This window comes from Cryptomeria japonica, chromosome 5 (assembly GCF_030272615.1).
Source record: "Cryptomeria japonica chromosome 5, Sugi_1.0, whole genome shotgun sequence".
Lineage (NCBI taxonomy): Eukaryota > Viridiplantae > Streptophyta > Pinopsida > Cupressales > Cupressaceae > Cryptomeria > Cryptomeria japonica.
In genome coordinates, this window is record NC_081409.1 from 276,357,948 (window position 1) to 276,376,326 (window position 18,379).

At 34.4% G+C, this 18,379-nt stretch overlaps 1 protein-coding gene across 6 annotated transcripts in view; it reads left to right on the forward strand.

Moving 5' to 3' along the window:
* The first annotated feature begins 326 nt into the window (after positions 1-326).
* Positions 327-18,379, forward strand: part of LOC131039590 (uncharacterized) — a 129,212-nt gene continuing 111,159 nt past the window's right edge. Inside the window, exons 1-6 of one of the 6 annotated variants that reach the window (XM_057972380.2) lie at positions 327-489; positions 7,534-7,899; positions 8,008-8,136; positions 8,266-8,473; positions 9,655-9,801; positions 16,020-16,094. In XM_057972380.2, the coding sequence (XP_057828363.2) occupies positions 7,702-7,899; positions 8,008-8,136; positions 8,266-8,473; positions 9,655-9,801; positions 16,020-16,094 (757 nt within the window). In that variant the 5' untranslated portion in view covers positions 327-489; positions 7,534-7,701. Of the gene's footprint in view, positions 510-719; positions 738-7,533; positions 7,900-8,007; positions 8,137-8,265; positions 8,474-9,654; positions 9,802-16,019; positions 16,095-18,379 lie in introns of those variants that run through there. The other 5 variants (XM_057972377.2, XM_057972376.2, XM_057972378.2 and 2 more) reach the window with 5 other exon arrangements.

Genomic DNA, 18,379 nt, shown 5'->3' on the forward strand with positions numbered 1-18,379 from the left:
TAGTATTAAATACAATACAATAGTTAGGTGATCCCAGTGAAGATTATCTAACAAATAAATTAGAAAACGGTTTAAGAAAACGATTAGCTATACTCAAGTGTGGGGCCCACCGTGAGCGGAGTGCCTTATCCTTTACCCAAGTCTCACGCCTACGCAACTCAAGTGGGACCCATGCAACTCTTAGAGCGGCGGGGTTAGATTCTACAAGTCTACGTGGAATTCAAGCTCACTGCTGACTGGACCCGCATTTCCGTTCCAAGTCGGTGGAAAACGACTTGAGACCTCGCCCAAACCTGTGTCTCGGTAGCCGAACCTAAACCTGCTGGCTCGGCTTAAAGAGAAACCACCTGCCTGCCTGCTACCTAGTATAATTATATCCAGTACATATCATTCTCTTCTGGTTTGCCTTTCGGCTCAGGAGAGCAGGAGCGGAAGGAATTCTAATCAGAAAGAATTATCTTGTTTCTAAAATTTCAGAGCTTTCAACATGTGAGTCGTCGATATAACGAGTATTTGTGTACTAAACCCTTGTCATCTTTCGTTTTCTGTGAATTGACGTTATTATGCCAAGGGTTAGTTGGGATTGTGAGATTATATTCTGCTTTGTTTTTTTCCATCAATTGGCTGTATTTTGAATCTGATGACAATGAGCTTGAGGTAGTAGTTGTTAATTCGTGTTGATTTCTATGCAAGGGTTAGCGTTGGGAGCATTTCTTGGTAAATAGTTTGTGTTTTTGGTGAGTATTTTGAAGTAAATATGGAAGCCTGGATAAATGATGATTCTGCTTTTGAACTTATTTTGTGCTTATCCTAGATATAAATAGTGGCTTGATTCTTGGTCTTTATTGTCTTAAGATTTGAGAAGTTTTGTTGCATTTTTGCTTCAATTTGGCTGTATAGTGCTCTGTTTTTCATTATAACATGGAAAATTTGAAGAGATAACTCTGAAAGTTTCGTTTTGGACCGATATATGTATGGCAGCAGTACTTTATCCAAGTCTTGTCTGTTCTTCTTGAACTTCTTAGCGTATTGTTTTTGTTCTTACATTATAACACAAAAAGCGGCGCAGAATGTAGGAGACATATTTATATCCAAGACAGATGTATCTATAGCTGCCGTTGGCTTCGATTCTGGCATTTTCTTGCTGGAATTCGACTCTGCCGCGTGGATAACAATTGTTTCGCGTAACTACGCGGAGAAGTTGAACAACACAGGCGAAAGCATTTCTTTTCAAGGATGATATCTAGAATTTGGCTGCCTAGTATTTTTGTTCATCGTAGTAATATGAAAAACGCATGGAAATTTCTTTTGGAACCGAAATATGTACATTCGTAGTACAATATCTGTCTCCTGGAGCCAATTGCTTGAATTTGGCTGAATAATACTTTGGTACATGGTGACAAGTGAACAAAGCAGGCGTTAGTTGTTTATGTCGTAATAATATAAGGAATGCGGAGGAACCATGCGGAATTTCTTTAATATCAGTCTGATATTAATAACAGAGAAAACTCCAAACAAAGCAGGTGGAACTTTTCAATATAAGCCCGATGCATGCGTATTTCGTGAATTTACGTTTGTAAGATGTCCAATCCTCGTAATAACACAAAATGTCAACAAATTGGATGGAATTTGGTTTAAGAGTCTGATGCGCATAGGCCACTTAACTGTTGTTGTGTCGTGCTTTGGTTCCTCATAGTTACATAGAAAATGTGAACAAATTTTAGGGGAATTTCTTTTTAGATGAATATCTCGTCAGCGTTGTTACTGTATCAGTATGTTGCATGTTTTTGCTTGAGTTTTGCTTCGTACTAAATCTGTGCCTTGGAATGACATGGAAAATGTGAGCAAATTGTTGGAAATATTTTCCTACTATTATTAATGTATGCATATTTGCTGTACTACATGTGTATTTAGTTCATCTTTTAAAAGTTGAATTCGTCTCTGCAGTGTGCAGAAATTAGTATTACACTATACCTCAGAAATGTGAATGAAAGAGGTGACAATATTTTTAGAAGTTTGATATTTGTATATTGCTTGAATTCCGTTGTGTACTTATGCTATACATCATTATTACAATGAAAATATGAACAACATACAGATTGTATACTAATAGAAATTGTTATTTAAGATATTGATATAAGTAGTCTTGCATACTTTTTTCTTGAATTTGATTGTGTAGTGCTTTTGTATCTCCTACTAACCCCGAAAATGAGAACAATGTGGGTGGATATATGTAGAGTGGCGATACTTGCAAAACATTCTTAAAAATGGTAACAGCGCTTGTGTGTCTTTCAATGCAGAGAGTGTACGTTAAACTTGTGGAATTTTTTTATGTTTTGATGGATATAGGTAGAGTGACCATGCTCGCATTATATGCTTGAACTTTGTTGTTTAGTATTTTAGTTTCTTGTAAACAAAATGGTCAGAAATTTTCAGTTACAGATGGAAGTATGAGAATGTTGATGCTTGCAATTTATTTTGAATTTAACTACACAGTGTATCTTAGGCTTTGAAATTCTTTTTCTCGAGATTGGCATTATTATCTCAAGGATTGGTGTTGTAAGGTTCCTTTTTTCTGTGTGAATGCTGGTAATAATCAGGTTAAGTCTGGTACTTTTCTCCATCCATTTTGGAGGAGCTGATGCTATTAAGCCAAGCGTTGTCATTGGAGTATGTATTTTATACGCACACTTTGGCACATTAATTTGCATTTGTGTCATTAAAGGTTTCTGCAAACAGTGGATCTGCAGTAGTTGCCATGCTGTGCATTTTCTCAATCCCATTTGTGTCGATTGAAATATCAAGCCAAGAGTTAACATCTTGAGCATTTTTTTTTAATTAATTCAGTTTTGAAGCTTTTCTGCCTTTTGAATTGTCAAATAATTTGAATTGTTGTTGACATGCTATTGCATTTTTCCTTGAATTTGGCTGTGTAGAACACCTATTCCTCGGAGTAACATAAAAAATGTGAACAATTAGTGTAGAATTTTCCATTTGTGCCGTGAATTTGGCAATGTAGAACATCTTTTCGTCATAGTAACATGGAAAATGTGAACAATTAGTGTGGAAATTTCCATTTTATACCGAGATGCATATAGCTGCAGGAGTTTATCCAACTAAATTAGAATCTTGCATTTTTCACATGAATATGGCTGTGTAGTTCTTTTTGTTCATACCTGTAGTACAGAAAATATGAACTTTATGTAAATTCTCTTTAAACCAATTTTTGTAAAGCCACAGGCCATCTTCCATTTCTTTTTGCACGAGTTTGGTGGATCTCTTTGAAAGTAAATTTAATGGTTTTTTTTCATTTCTTTTTGCATTGTATTTTGGAGACACTGTAATTTTAAGATAATAAAGGGAGAAGTTACAGCACATGCATCATGAATCTGTGCTGCATCCTCCTAGAAGAAAGCAAGATCCTTGCTTTTTTGATGTATGCATGTTTTTGGTGCATATGCAGACAACATCCTTATTTTTACCTATGTATGCATGTTTTTCTGGTTCAAAAAGGTGCGATACTTGCTTTTTGGGATATGTACCAGTTTAACGTTGCTTTTTCTCACCGTACTTGCCTCCTTGCAGTTTTTAAACTTGAATAACAAATAAAGATGATCCAAGAGACTAGATATAGTCTGAAAGATTCTTGAAACAAACCTAGACATGCCAATGATTCATTATCTGAATCCTAGCAGAGCAGAGGCATAAACAAAATTCAATCATGTAGACAATGTATTCTATTGGCTTCTTGCATTGAAATACTTGACTTTGTTTTAGGGAATGTTCTTTTTAGATTGATAGATGTCTTTTCATGTTACCACATTTTTTTGCTTGCATTTGGCTGTTTATTACATTACTATCTTTTCATTACACAAAAAGTGGAAACAAACAGGTGGATTTTGATTAAACTTAGCAATATATGTATTGCTTGATTTTGGTTGTATAGTTTTCTATTACTGTTGGTCTCTTATACCTCATAACATGGAAATTATGAACACATTGCAGCCCATTGTAATTTATTGGCTGTTTAGCACCACAGCGCCCCATAATAATCTGGAGAATGTGAATCAAATGGGTGGAAATTTTTTATTTTTAGATAGATATCGGTTAAGTGGTGGTGCTTGCATTTTTTTCTTCTATTGGCAGTGTATTACTTTTGTGCCTTTTAATAGAGCAATGTGAACAGATACATGGAGACTTCGACAATGTTCAGAATATTTTCTTGAATTGGGTTGCATACTGATTCTGTGCCTTTATTCAGCACAGGCCATATGAACAAGACAAATATAAATTTTTCATTTTTAAGTGATATATGTGAGGGGTGATGCTTGCATTTGGCTATGCAGTACTTATATGCCAACTAATAGTCCATAAAATGTGAATGAAATATGGGAAATTTAATTTCTAGACACTGCATCCAGGGTGGGAATGCTTTAAGATATGCAAGGTGTTTATTGTGGATTTTCAAAAATAAGATTTAACAATAGGCAAGTTTTTGCAAATTTATTTGCCGATGCTCAATATAATTTTTTAGAAGTCAGAATAATCAAAATATTCCTTCATATTAATAGTAAATCCTAAGGAGACGAAGACAAATTTGAAATTTAGTTTGGCATATTGCCCACAAACTGAATGATAGATAAAGTTGTAAACATCATTTTAGGTAACTTGTTGAGGTGTTTGGTTGGAGAAAAGTAAGGAAATTGGGACATGGTTTTCATGCAGTTAAATTTTGCATACAATAATTTAATAAACTGGAGCACAGGGAAGCCACGCATATGGCAGTAGTCCAAGGAATGTATTGGAGTTGAGGGATTTCATTAAAAAAGGAAAGAAGAGTGCGGAGGTAGAAGAATTTATAGCACATATACAACTACATGCAGAAGTAAGAAGTCATTCCTAGATTTAACCTAAGAACAAATTTAATTTCTTTTTCACCAAGGATTCTATAAAGTGTAGTTAACTTTATTTGGAAGAGAGTTGAGGATTGTTATGAAATTCTTACATCTCTGTTTGTGTTTGGTTTTGTAGTATTCATATGGTACTTGTCTTAATTCATTGTAAGACTGAAAGTCTGAAGAAAATGAGTAGGATTTTTTTACTTTTGGTTGATACATGTATATGTATAATGCCTGACAGTTGGGTTTTAGAATCTTTGTAATCATTGAGCGATTCTCAAGTTCCTGTTTTTATGGTTTGTTGTATTGGTGCTTCACACCTCACAGTTGTAGGAGCCCCAAAAACATCATATTAGACTGATAATTGTATATACTGGAAGTAGAATTTGGAAGATGAAGTTGTGTTTACTGCTGGACTGCCAAACACTCTGACTTTTCATTGAAAATTTATGTATTCTAATTTTTATACGATAGTTAGGCTTTTAGGCACAAACACTCTTTTTATTTGAAACTTCATAGGAGTGGGTACAAAGAAATTAGGCATAATAGAAGTCTATAATAATGATTGTACTTTGACTGTTGTCTCTCTGTTGCTTTAAGGACATACACATGTTTTCTGAATACTCTTTATCAATAGGAGAAAATTCTGTTGATATGCTGTGCAAATTTTCTGTAAGTTGGATAAAACTAATCCATTTTGCTCTATATATTGAAGTATTCTATCTTTTCCTGTACTAATTTAACTGACTTTATTTTGTTTTAGATTAGATTACAGTAATAATATTGGTCAAAGGTAGAAAGAAAGAAATCATATTGATGCCCATGGATGACCAAAAGTGGGTCAAGTGGACTTGAGGGTACATGAGATCGAATAGAAAGTTTTAGGAAGAGAAATCTAGAGAGGCCCACAGAGGGGAAGAACCAAAAACAAAAAGACAATATTGTTGTGGAGCACCAACACATGTGGTCAAGAACCAATACAAATATCCAAGTGGGGGGAACAAGAACAAATGTAGTGGTCATTGGGGAGCGCCTAATGTTGGGAGGCTGAGGGATTCTACGAGGAAGCAAGGTACTCCCTCTAGAATCACACCTACATTCAATGTCAAGGTAAACCCCATAGTAGCGAAGAAGCTTGTAATATGTGTCTGTCCCTGTGGCTGGGGGGAGGACTGAAGAGGAGCAGATCTATGTCATTGTGAAGGAGATGAACCGCATTGTCGAGAAGCAGCAGAACGACATTATTTAGGAGGAACATGTTGGGGTAGAAGTTGTGAGAAATGTTGTCTTAAAGGTCTATCTGTGTCTGTGTATGTAGCAGCAGTATTTGTTGTCTCATGGATGGGCTGGGAGAAGTTGATCAACCTGGGGGCTCTACGATCCTTAGAAATTCCTTGGAAGGATTTGTGCTGAATGGTGACAACCTCTCGTAGGGATAAACAATGCTGGTCTGGATATCTAAAGAAAGTAGAGGGTGTTGCTTGAGCCCTTGTAGAGGTAGTAGTATCTCCCTTGGACCTCATAGCAAATGGGGCATCTAAAGAGACATTGCTAAGGAGATGTGCTACTAAAGATCATTATGTTGAAACTATGTTGAGATTTTCAATACACTGGAAAGTACTTTTATCTTTGTGAAGTACAATGTAGAGACCCAACATGATCTACTAGAACCTTAACACTAACTGCATCATAAATGGGTATAACCATAGAGATTTGTCATTTGTATGTAGATGGTCTGATGGTGGCATACGTTAAATACATATCTTTTTCATAAGAAAGCTTCCAGGGGCTATATTCTGCAGTTGATAGAAAATAATGGTCTGCTTTGGGTACAATAGTTATAATAGAATATTCAATACTGAATATTGTCTACTTGGGAGGAGATCATGATACAGAGAATTCAGATTCTTGAAGCTATAGACAGGTGAATAACATGCTTAGGAAATAAGCCTGGTACTGATATTGCATGTTCCTAATCGCTTAGCAGCCTTAGTTAATTCATCTGTGTAGTAATATTACATGCTTCTAATTGTTTAGTAGCTCAAAATTCAAATTTCTGTGTTTGAAGTCAACAATAAGAAATGTAACACTTAATCTTGCCTCAGCGGTAGAGATCTAAACATGGTAAACTGACATAGGAAGGAATCCTTGGACTCTAAATACTAAACTTACTTAGAAGAAGACATAGAAAAGTGTGTTGTGTTCTTAAGGATTTAAAATGAGTTGGATGCTGGGGAAAGCATATGCGCTTGAAGGATTGTACATTAACTTGTATTTAGGTCAACTTACATAAGACGTATAATAGGAATTTGATGTATCACTAGCAATGAATGATCAAGGCAATCAACCTATATAAAATTCAGGATCTGGGATTTCGATATTGTAATTACTAATTTATAATGCATAATAGCAACAGGGCAAGCTTAATGTTCACCTTATTTTGTCTGGTGAAATCTTAGACAGCTTCCAATCAGGGTATGTGTCATTCGGATGATTGCTGAGGTGTAGAGTGGTAAATTTGATTGGTGTTTGACATTATTTATTGTAATTAAAAAAGTAAAATCTTAGGCCTATATATTTTGACCAGATGTCTTTGGGTATTTCATCAACATTAATGACTCAATGTTTGTTGCAGGCAGGGATCAACTAAAGTTTCTTATAATGATGGATAATTCCTGCACTTACCTAAAATGGTAATGTAGTTGCCAATTGGGTTGATTAGATATACTTTTGCATCAAATCCAGAAGCATGGATTTTTGGTAGCCTTTGTGGTGTGGAAAACTAATTTTGTTTCAAGAGAATATGGGTGGAGCTTGTTCAAGGAAAAGAGACCAACCAGACAGTGCAGAAGATCTCCAGAGAGGAGGATCAGGGAGGTCTAGTAGAAGTATCAGCCTTCGATGGCCAGTGAACCCACCTTTTCGTGTTCCAGGAGACATAAGCAAGGGAAGTGCAAAACTTCCTTCTCTTATGGAGCTCTCTGTTCAAAAAATTTGTGAGGTAGGAATGGGTTTGTTTGCTTTATTGAATAAACAATAAGGAAAGTTCCAAATGGGGATGGCTCTGCTAAAAATGATGGAATGCCATCTGATTTGTTTTTCAACACAGACAATTGACAGGTATGAATCCTTTGCAATGCTACCGAGAGATCTAAGCCAACAAATTTTCAATGAGTTAGTCCACACACAAGTTCTCAAAAGAGAATCACTCCAAGCTTTTCGCGATTGTGCTCTTCAGGTATTTTTTTTGCGAACTGACATAATTGCTATATCAGCATTGGTAGTTAGAGATATAGAAGCTTTTAGCAAGGGATGGTATGTTATAGCAAATGATCTAATTATTGTTATTACTTTGTTTTTTTGAAAGGATGTTTTTCTGGGATTCTATCCAAATGTGGAAGATTCTTGGCTTGAAATTCTTGCTACCCAAGGGCCATCTCTTTTGGCAGTTGATATCACTGGTTCAGCTGTGACAGATTCAGGGCTTGTTCGCTTACGAGATTGTCTAAATTTGCAGTTGCTGAACTTCAATTATTGTGACTACATTTCTGATGTTGGTCTAGGATATGTGGCAGGTATTTTCCATCATTTTTCTTCATATTTTTAACCAATCACTTTACAATCCATGCTCTTTCCTGTTGAAGGTCAACCAGAAAAAGACTTTTTGAATTTACTTTTTTTTTTTCATTGTAGAGAATGATACAAATATTTGTTGGGAATGTTTCCCATATTTGTGATGTACCTTATTTTTAGACCTTGATGAACTTTATGGTTTGATATAAACATCATTTTTTCTGATCCTCTACAATCATTTGTGTTGTCTTTCTTAATTGCTGATCATGCAATAGTTTTCTTTTGGTTCATTTTCTCTCAGCAATAACTTGTAATTATCAGAATGGTACTTTCTGCTCTACCAGAAACTAGAATTGTCCTGGCAGATTCTATTTTCTGAACTGCTACATGCATTATATTGATTGATTTACATTATAATGTTGCACAACAGCCTTGTATTGATACTTTTGAGTCAATAATTCATGATTGTCAATGAAACAACACGTATTTATTGAAATGTATTTATGTAATTGCTTTCCTTTGATTCATTTGTTATTATGTAGGTAATAATTTGTAAATTACTAGAATGGTACTCTGCTTTTCCTGAAGGCTGAAACTAGTATTGTTCTAAATGCTGAGGACATACTGCCATACTGGTTAACATTGTCTGGACTCTGAATCACATTGCATCGAGATTTGGGAGTCTATATTTCATTATCATATTAGGATTAACATAGGCACTACAATTTCCTCCATACACCATGCTTTGGCATGCACACTCATTTCTGTGAAATCAGTGGCAGTTGATTTATTGCTTCTATTGTTCCAAGAGTTCAGAATATGTTAAATGGTTAGGACCCTGATGCCTGTTTTCCATTCCATTTGGGAACATGGTTCTGGTCTTGCAAGGTTTGCCTTTGTAATTCAAAATTTCTAATCTGTTCTCTATATCAGTATTTGTTGTGCGACCATTTCATGTATAATTATTAAAAAAATTCATGCTTTGCAATCTAAGAGCTTGAGTCACGGCTCCCTTTTTTGTATATTTCAGTGGCCATCATATAATGTGTTCGTTTTTTTTAAATAACTGTAGTTGATGTGGCTTAGTGATATGCATCTTATATGTTAATCTTTTTGTAGTGGGGTGCATTAACTGGTAAGTCATGAATTTCTGTATCAAAAATTAATTTTTTGAACTGCTCAGGTTTTACAAACTTAACCTCCCTCAGTTTTAAAAGAAGTAATGCAATAACTCCAGCTGGCTTGCATGCCTTAGCGGGCCTTGTGAAACTGAAAAGCCTGGATCTGGAGAGATGTACAGAGATTCATGGGGGACTGGTGCATCTAAAAGGTGAGTAATGTTGTATTTGTTCTTTGGATAAAATTTGACAGTTGTGGATATAATTTTAATTGAACCATGGTTATCAGATCTTGTTTTATATGGTATCCATAGATTTAATTTGCATTGGCTGTCTGAATTGGTTGAGCAATTGATGTTTTGATTTTCTTTTTAAATATGCAACAGACATGTTTAACAGATTTTGATTAGGGCAAATGATTAAATCATAGCGAAAGCTATATATGTACATAAGCTTCCAAAATCCATGACAGGTTATTGTAAAATTGTAAAAGGTCATTCATTGCATTCTTAGATGTTTATATACTATTCATGCTGATCAACATTATCAACCAATACTTGGGAGTTGCGAAATCAACTCTGTTCATATACACTGAGACAAACCAGATTAAAACTGTTAGATTATTGTCATTGATGTCAAGTGTCAAATGATGTCAAGTGTTAAAACCTGCAAACCTGCAAAACAAGAGACTGTGATTGAAATCTGCAAGACATGTATTAGAAAGCGCTGCATGCGAAAGTGTTTGCCGTTGTATATAAGAGTTAGAAAGAAATAAATCTGCATGTAATGCATTTCTATTTGACGAACAAACAGCAGTTTTAAAAGATATATCAGTGCCCAGATAAGGAAGAGGACAGCAGTCATAAAGCAATTTTAAAGAAAAAACAGAAGAGAGTTGAGGAAGTGGATGCCACCTTAAGATTGTTTAAGATAAGAAAAACAGTTATAAATAGCAAGTAAAGAAGATCAGGTGAGCTGGGCGTGAGTTGTCAAAAAGCAAGATTGGACGCTAAAGATAGAACATTACAAAGAGATTTAAAAGCAAATCAAATCTTATCGTGAAAGCTGGGGCCCAAGTCTAGAACATATTTAGAATGTTTTTTCTTTGAGAGCATAAATGAAACAAAATAAAAGATTTGTTCTTATCAAGATTGTTTCCAAAATAGGTTTAGAAAAAAAATGCTGGCGCCACATTTTAGAAAGAAGTTTTTTTTGTGTGAAGATATTCATTGAACATATTACCCCATGTTCCCATGCGGCTGCTTAACTCTATTTTCTGCTTAAATTTAAGCAGTTAAGTGTTCCCATGCAACTTAAAAATTGTCAAAAAAGGGATAATTTAGAATCTTTCTCTATTTTTGGAGCAGCTATTGTTTAGGAATTAGAAATAAGCTATGGAACAAAAGGGGGGGGTGCTGGAAATAAGCAGTGGCTGCTTATTAACAAAAATGCCACATGGCTCCACAATTTTCTTTCCCTCTTTTTTTAAAAGATTTTATTTCTTTTTTTTTTTCCAAATTTTAAGTGCACAAATTAGTATTAATGCTATTAATACAAAGTTAAGATGTTTTGCTTAAAAATAAGCAGCAAAGATAAATATTCATGGGGTCAGCTGCTTCACAAATAATCCCTAAAAATATTGAGCAGCGACTGCTAGCCAAAATAAGCTTAAGCAGCCGCATGGGAACATGCCCTTAATGATTTAAAAAAAGAAGATGAAAACACACAGCTGTATGTTAAAAATTTATTGAGTGAGTGATGAGCAGAGTGCAGATCTATGAAGAGGAATGATTGAAGTGAATACAGTTTGTGACAAAGGTTGATGCCTCATACTGAGTTGGTGCTCAGAGGGAGTTGGTGCTTCTCGTGAGTTGGTTCTCACGATTGTCTTATGTAGGTTGAAGCCTACAGATTGTAAGAAATAAATAAAAGCAATATTTAGCCGTGGTTTTTTCCCTTAAGGGGTTTCCACATAACTTCTGTGTTCTTCCATGTGTGGATTGCTTATTTTTTTAAAAGTTATATTTGCAGATTTGAATTATCAATTAAGTTTAAAAACTGTCCTAATGCTCCTCTTTAAAAATGTCACTGAAGTATCTGATGCCTTTAGAAGCCCAACTTTTTGCAGAGCATCCTTGGAGTGGGGCAAGGGGTTTGTTCTTATGACTAAGATTCCACAAAATAGATCTCCCAGAATGAATCAAGTTATTACCAGTTATGAAATTTTTGTTCATGATATTGGCTTTAACAAGCTCCCGGGCCTTCTAAATACTTTTAAAAAGTGTGGATCCCGCAGGAACCACAGGGAAACTGCCTAATAACAAATCATCAAAGGGAAGCAACCTCTTGGACTTGCCTGCTTGGGGACAGCTAACTTGATATTGTTTCTAATGAGAATTTTCCAAGGCTCTTCACCATCCATAGCCATAAGAATCCATTTGGCAGCTAAGGCAATTCCTTGGATCTTGAGGTCTTTCAGCCCTAGCCCACCTCAACTCTTTTCAAGGCAGCACCATTCCCACTTTACAGGATGCCGTTTGCCTTTACCTTTACCATCTGACCAAAAAATTTTTCTGATCTTCTTCTGAATATCATTCACCTGGTAGCTATTGAACAACCACACTGAGGAGTAATATAAGCTGTATGATGACAATTTTTTTTGACACACCTGAATTCTTCCAGGCAATGAAAGAAATAGTTTATTCCATTTCTCAAGCTTGCAATCAATCTTCCCTTCAATTCGATTCCACATATCCTTCAGGCAAGGGCTAAGAGCAAAGAGGATACCAAGGTATCTCACTTGCTTATTGGTTTCCTCCCCATTGGAAACCATATTTTGTGAACCAGTGTGGGGGTGAATTTTGCCACCCAAGCATAAAAGATTTAGCATTAGATAGCTTAGCAGCAGAAGCTTTGCAAAATAGATTGAGTTTTTGCATTAGAGAGTCCATATTTCCTTTGCTTAAGTCAACAAAGAGAGCTGTATCACCCTCCTTATTTGGTAGAGAGATACCTTTAGCTCTAGGGGAAATTGAAGATATCCTAAGCAGATAGTTAAGTGCATCAAAAGCAATAACAAATAATGCAGGGGCAAGGGGGCAACCTTGCTTAATAGATCTTTCAAGTTTAAAAGGTTCAAAAAGGGAACCGTTAATATTGATTTGTGCTACTGCAACATTCATAAGAGTTTTAACAAAATGACAAAATCTGGCTTGGAACCCAAATGCTTCTAGGGGCAAGTGGGCAACCTTGCTTAATAGATCTTTCAAGTTTAAAAGGTTCAAAAAGGGAACTGTTAATATCAATTTGTGCCACTGCAACATTCATAAGAGTTTTAACAAAATGACAAAATCTGGCTGGGAACCCAAATGCTTCTAGAGACATGATTAAGTAGGTCCATTCTAGTCTGTTGTAGGCTTTTTCAAAGTCTAACAAGAACATGGCTGCTTACTGGTTAGAAAATTTGGCCCAATTTGGCTTCCCAACTCCTGAAGAGATTCTCTAAAATGTATCTTCCTTATTGAACCCGGTTTGGGTATTGCTAATGAACTTAGGAAGAATGTCAACAAGTCTTAATGCAAGTATTTTGGCTAAGACCCTGTAGGAGACATTTAGTAATGTGATGGGGTGCCAATTCTTGATGAGTGATTTATCTCCTTTAGGAAGTACCTTTATCATTCAATTTATTGATTTGAGGGCCCAGAGAGCCCTTATCCATGACTTCCTTATAAACTTGCCACAGATCAACACAGATCCAATCACTGTTTTGTCTGTAAAACTGTACTGGTAATCCATCAGCACCTAGTGATTTATCATTATTCAACACACTGATGGCCTTTTTAATCTCATCCACACTGATATCTTTACTGAGACTGTTGATGTCATCTTTGGAAAACTTATTGGGAATGAGTTGTTTGCAAATATTTCTAGCCTCTTGACATCTAGGGTTGTCACCTTCTGAGGTAGAAAGGTTCTTATAAAAACCGAGGAAGAGGCTTTTAATACCCTCTTGATTCTGAACAATTTTATCGTCAGCCCGAAACTTATTAATTCTTTCCTTAATTTCCTTGTTCTTTAGAAGCCTAAAGAAAAAATTTGAACTCTTATCTCCATTTTTGAGCCAATTCATTTTGGACCTAATTCAGAGACCTTGGATCTTTTTGGCTTGCAACTTTCTCAATGCATTTTTAGTCATAACCAGCTCCTCATTTAACATCACATTGGTGGGATTTATTTTGTAACCTCAGTTCTGCACTTAGAAGCTGATCATTCAGTTTATCTTCTATTCTTCTGCTATCCATTGCTCTTTTTTTTCCAATTGTTTGAAAGAGTTTCTTCCATCCACTAATGTTAATATTCCATCTCTCAATTGCAGATTAATCTTTGGACATCCATTTGTTGATCTACCTAAGTATGAAAATAGCATTGTTACAATCTTCATCCTGTAGAAGACTTTGTGTTTAGATTCTAGAATGAAATTATTGTTCCTAATCTGAGCATTATCCTGATTATGATTACTCATGAGCAGATTGGCTTGAATTGGGTAGTGATTGGAGAGGGTGTAAGGGGTAAACTTTGATACTGCAACCATCCTCAAATTTGTCAAAACTGAAATTATCTTTATTACCATAAAATCTATCTAACTGCAGTAAATTCTCTTGCTACCCTGTTGGGAGTTACACCATTTGTACCATATGACACTATGATCTTTTTTCTTAACTTCTAATGGGTCAAAAAGGTTTGGTTTTGACTTCATTCTAGTTCAGTAATAAAGCTTGTTGCCTTTCAACTCCATCTTCAGGCCATCAGTTTTATCCTCTTTGTGCTCAACCATGTTGAAGTCTCCCCCTATAATCTAGGGGGATCTCTTCTAGGTTGTAGAGCCACTTCCACTGGTCAATCCTCTCCCTATAGTCATTAGGAGCATAAAATGTGCACAGACCAAATCTCAACCCATCTTTCTCCAGAACAACCCTTACTGCTTTGTTACAGGGGGAAGAGCCATTCCCTTTGATGTGGTTACCCCACTTATTGGAAATTAGAATTGTGAACCCACCTTTCCCTTTCACATGGTGGTAAATTGAATAGTCTTTCCAGATGCATTTTAGGTTGACATCAAGAGTAAAGTTAGTAGCCTTTACTTCTTCTAGCAGAAGGTTGTTTGTAAATTTGAGAGCTATTTATGTGTGTTTCACTTACTAAAAGATAAATAGTGAAACACAGGTCTTTTTATAACTGAACCTTGGGACTATGCCATAAACAAGGGAACCTTCGGAATATGCCTTAAATATCAGAGTTATCTAATATGCCTTAAACAAGGGATGCTACATAGGGAATCCCAAGACAGCAATCTGTTTTGTACTTGAGTTGAATCAACAAGATTGTTCCAAGATGCAATAGACATACTTCATTGCTTTTTTGAATTTTTATTAGCTCTATATGGGGAAATCTGAAAGATGATATTTCTACTGACAAATGATTATATGTTGTCTTATTCTTTATGGTTGTACTAGATAATTATTTTTTATTTGTAATTATATTTCTGTATTTATCTCAAATGTATCTTAACATTGAGCATCGCACATGTAGTTTTTATGAACACTAATGCGTCATGGTCACTTGTGGGAAAATATATTGTTGTATTATTTTCCATTTGATTGGCAAGTTGGGGAAGCATCCATTGGAATTGCTTGAAATTTGAATTTTGACATATCAATTATTCAAGTTTCTATTCTTGCCTTATTAAAGAACTTCTTTTGTTGCAAGTCCAATCTATAATGCTTATTCCACAATTTAATCTTGTTTTGCATTAGGTAGTCAATTTGCTCTGTGTTTTGGTGTCCAATGTTGATTGGGCCATCATGTTTGAGGCTTTTTATAATAGAAGAGATCAAATAAATAACCAATAACTCCAAATTGAGAAATAATAGATGGAATACTAAAATGATGAAAATGATAGCTGAACTGCTTTGAGGGAGTGACCTTCAAATGCACCAAGGCAGGAAATAGGCCTTCTATTTGTATAAATTTTCTTGTCCCCTAATTATGTGGACCTGACATTTAATAGGAAAATATAAGAAGCTACTAGAAAGTAACCTATAGTTATGTGCATCATAATACAGCTACTTGATTACACCCATATTACTCATAAATTTAAAATTCTGAAAAAGTAGTTGTTGAGAACTGAAAGATCGTGTAAATATGTCATGGTACTGTGCATGCTAGAATTAAATGTTACTTTAAAGCAAGTCTTGCTTTTTCAAGATCACAAGTGTCACATGCTATGTGATGGCTACTTAAGTTTCTTGCTGCCTTGAATTCTGTAGTTATGTTGAAGATGTGAGTTTGTCACTTTGCAGAAATTTTCCAGTCTGGGTTGTAGACTTTGATGTTTGAAGCTAATATATTATATTTTCATTACTTTCAATAGGACTCACCAATTTGGAGTCGTTGAATATTGGATGGTGCAATTGTATAAAGAACTTAGATATCAAACATCTTGCTGGTATGTATTGGAAATGTTTCATTTAAAAAAAATCTAGTTTAGAGTTTACTTAAAGATTTTGTTTGCATCCTCATTGTAATGCGCAAGTTGTAATATGAAAATATATTTGATTTTTGTAAAGGTTATACACAATTTTGAACTCAGATAAGCATAATAAGTTGGGAGAGGAAGTAGACAAAAAGTGTTTTTCTGTTGGATTTTGATCTAATGAATTTGTGTAAAGAATGTGGTCTTCAGTCACCATCTGTGCATGCCTTTTACGTTTATCAATATTATAACCATCTAGATAAGCCTTTTGTGTGTTTGAAAGCTATAAAGGGGAATGCTAATAATATTTCTCTCTTGAATATACGAAGGAAAGGTCCCTTGATATCCATCAAGGGGATTTGCAAATTTATTTTGAAAATTTGTTCCAGATATTGTGTAGGTTCCAAATTATTTATATTCATCGTATAAAATTTCTTTCCTCATCTTCAGTGGTTTCTTGTATAATTGGCGTAACTGGTATTTGTTTTGCAGGGTTACTCTTTGTAGTCCATCATTCTGTTGATGAAGCTATTGTTTAAGACCAAGCAGGCAATTTCCCCGATGTCAGTTGAATATTTAACCAAGTTAGGACTGGTATCAGATCTGAAATATATGAAGGCACTTTGTTTATGTAGAGACTACAGACTACCTTGCTATTTAGTAGTGCTTCATGTTAGATTCCATTTAACCCAGAAAATTGTACCGTTGTTTCTAGTTTCTACATTATCATTGTGCCTCTCCATGTATTTGCTGCTAATAGTTGAAAGGAAAATTTTCTGTTTTGGTTATGTATTGTATTTATCTAAGTTGCTGGTTTGGATATGGGTTGGGGGTTGAGGATTACACCACTATGGGAAATATGTATATGCTAAGTCACCGCGTTTGCCGAATTTTCGGCTTCAAGTTCGAAATTCGGCGAACTTTTAAAAAACGTATGAAATTCGTTGAAATTCGTTTAAAATTCGCTGGATAACAGGTAGAGGTTTTGGCCGTCGGCAGATGACCAGTTCTCTGTTGCCGTTGAGAGGTATGGGGGCCGTGGAAGAGCTACAGGTCGATGGTATGCCTGGTTGCCGGTAGGGTTTGAAGCCGTGTTGGAGACAAAGGATATAAACTTAAAATCTTGCCCATATAATGTTGTTGTCCAATATGATGTTAACTAAAATGCACTATATAATGCTAACTAAAATGCCTGATTTGATTGACCTCCTATAATGAAAGCATTTTAGTATGATATTGTTGCCCGATATATTAAACATCTAATATACATTATTAGTTAATAATAATAATAATATTAACTAATATATTAACATTTATTATAAAAGTTGTCAGATTTAACATTAATATATTAAAAAATAAATATTTTAAAATATTTAATTCAAATTTTTAATTATTTATATTTAAAATTTGATAAATTAAAATTAAAATATATAAATTAAATTTAACCTGATTTGATTGACCTCCTATAATGAAAGCATTTTAGTATAATATTGTTGCCCGATATAATTTTAACTAATATTAAACATCTAATATACATTATTAATTAATAATAATAATAATGTTAACTAATATATTAACATTAATTATAAAAGTTGTCAAATTTAACATTAATATATTAAAAAATAAATATTTTAAATTATTTCATTCAAATTTTTAATTATTTATATTTAAAATTTGATAAATTTAAATTAAAATATATAAATTAAATTAAACAAATTTAATATTGTTTATTCTGACATTTTCTAGATATATTATTTATATTTTCTAAAAAATAAAATTTATATAAAGCGAATTTAATGGTGAATTTTTTTTTTCGAATTTTTTCCTCTTGTCGAATTTCATCTGAATTTTATTGTTGGCGAATTCGAACTCGAACTTGAACTCAAACGCGGTGACTTAGCGTATACAGTATATGTATATGTATACGTATACATATGTATTTGTATATATACAGATATATGTATATATATACATGTATGTATATATATGTGTAAATATACATGTACATATACATATGTGTAAATATACATGTACATATACTATGTATGAAGAAAACACATTGTTTACTCGCTTATTCTACTCTGCAATATTATAGAGTAGATGAAAATATAGATTAACAAAACATAGGAATATAATTCACTGCAACATATTCAGAAGATATATCTTTATTACACAGTAATATCGGAGAGCTATCCTGACTATAAATAACTACATATAAATATTGTACCAAGTTGGTTAAGGCTACCAACTGTCGGTAA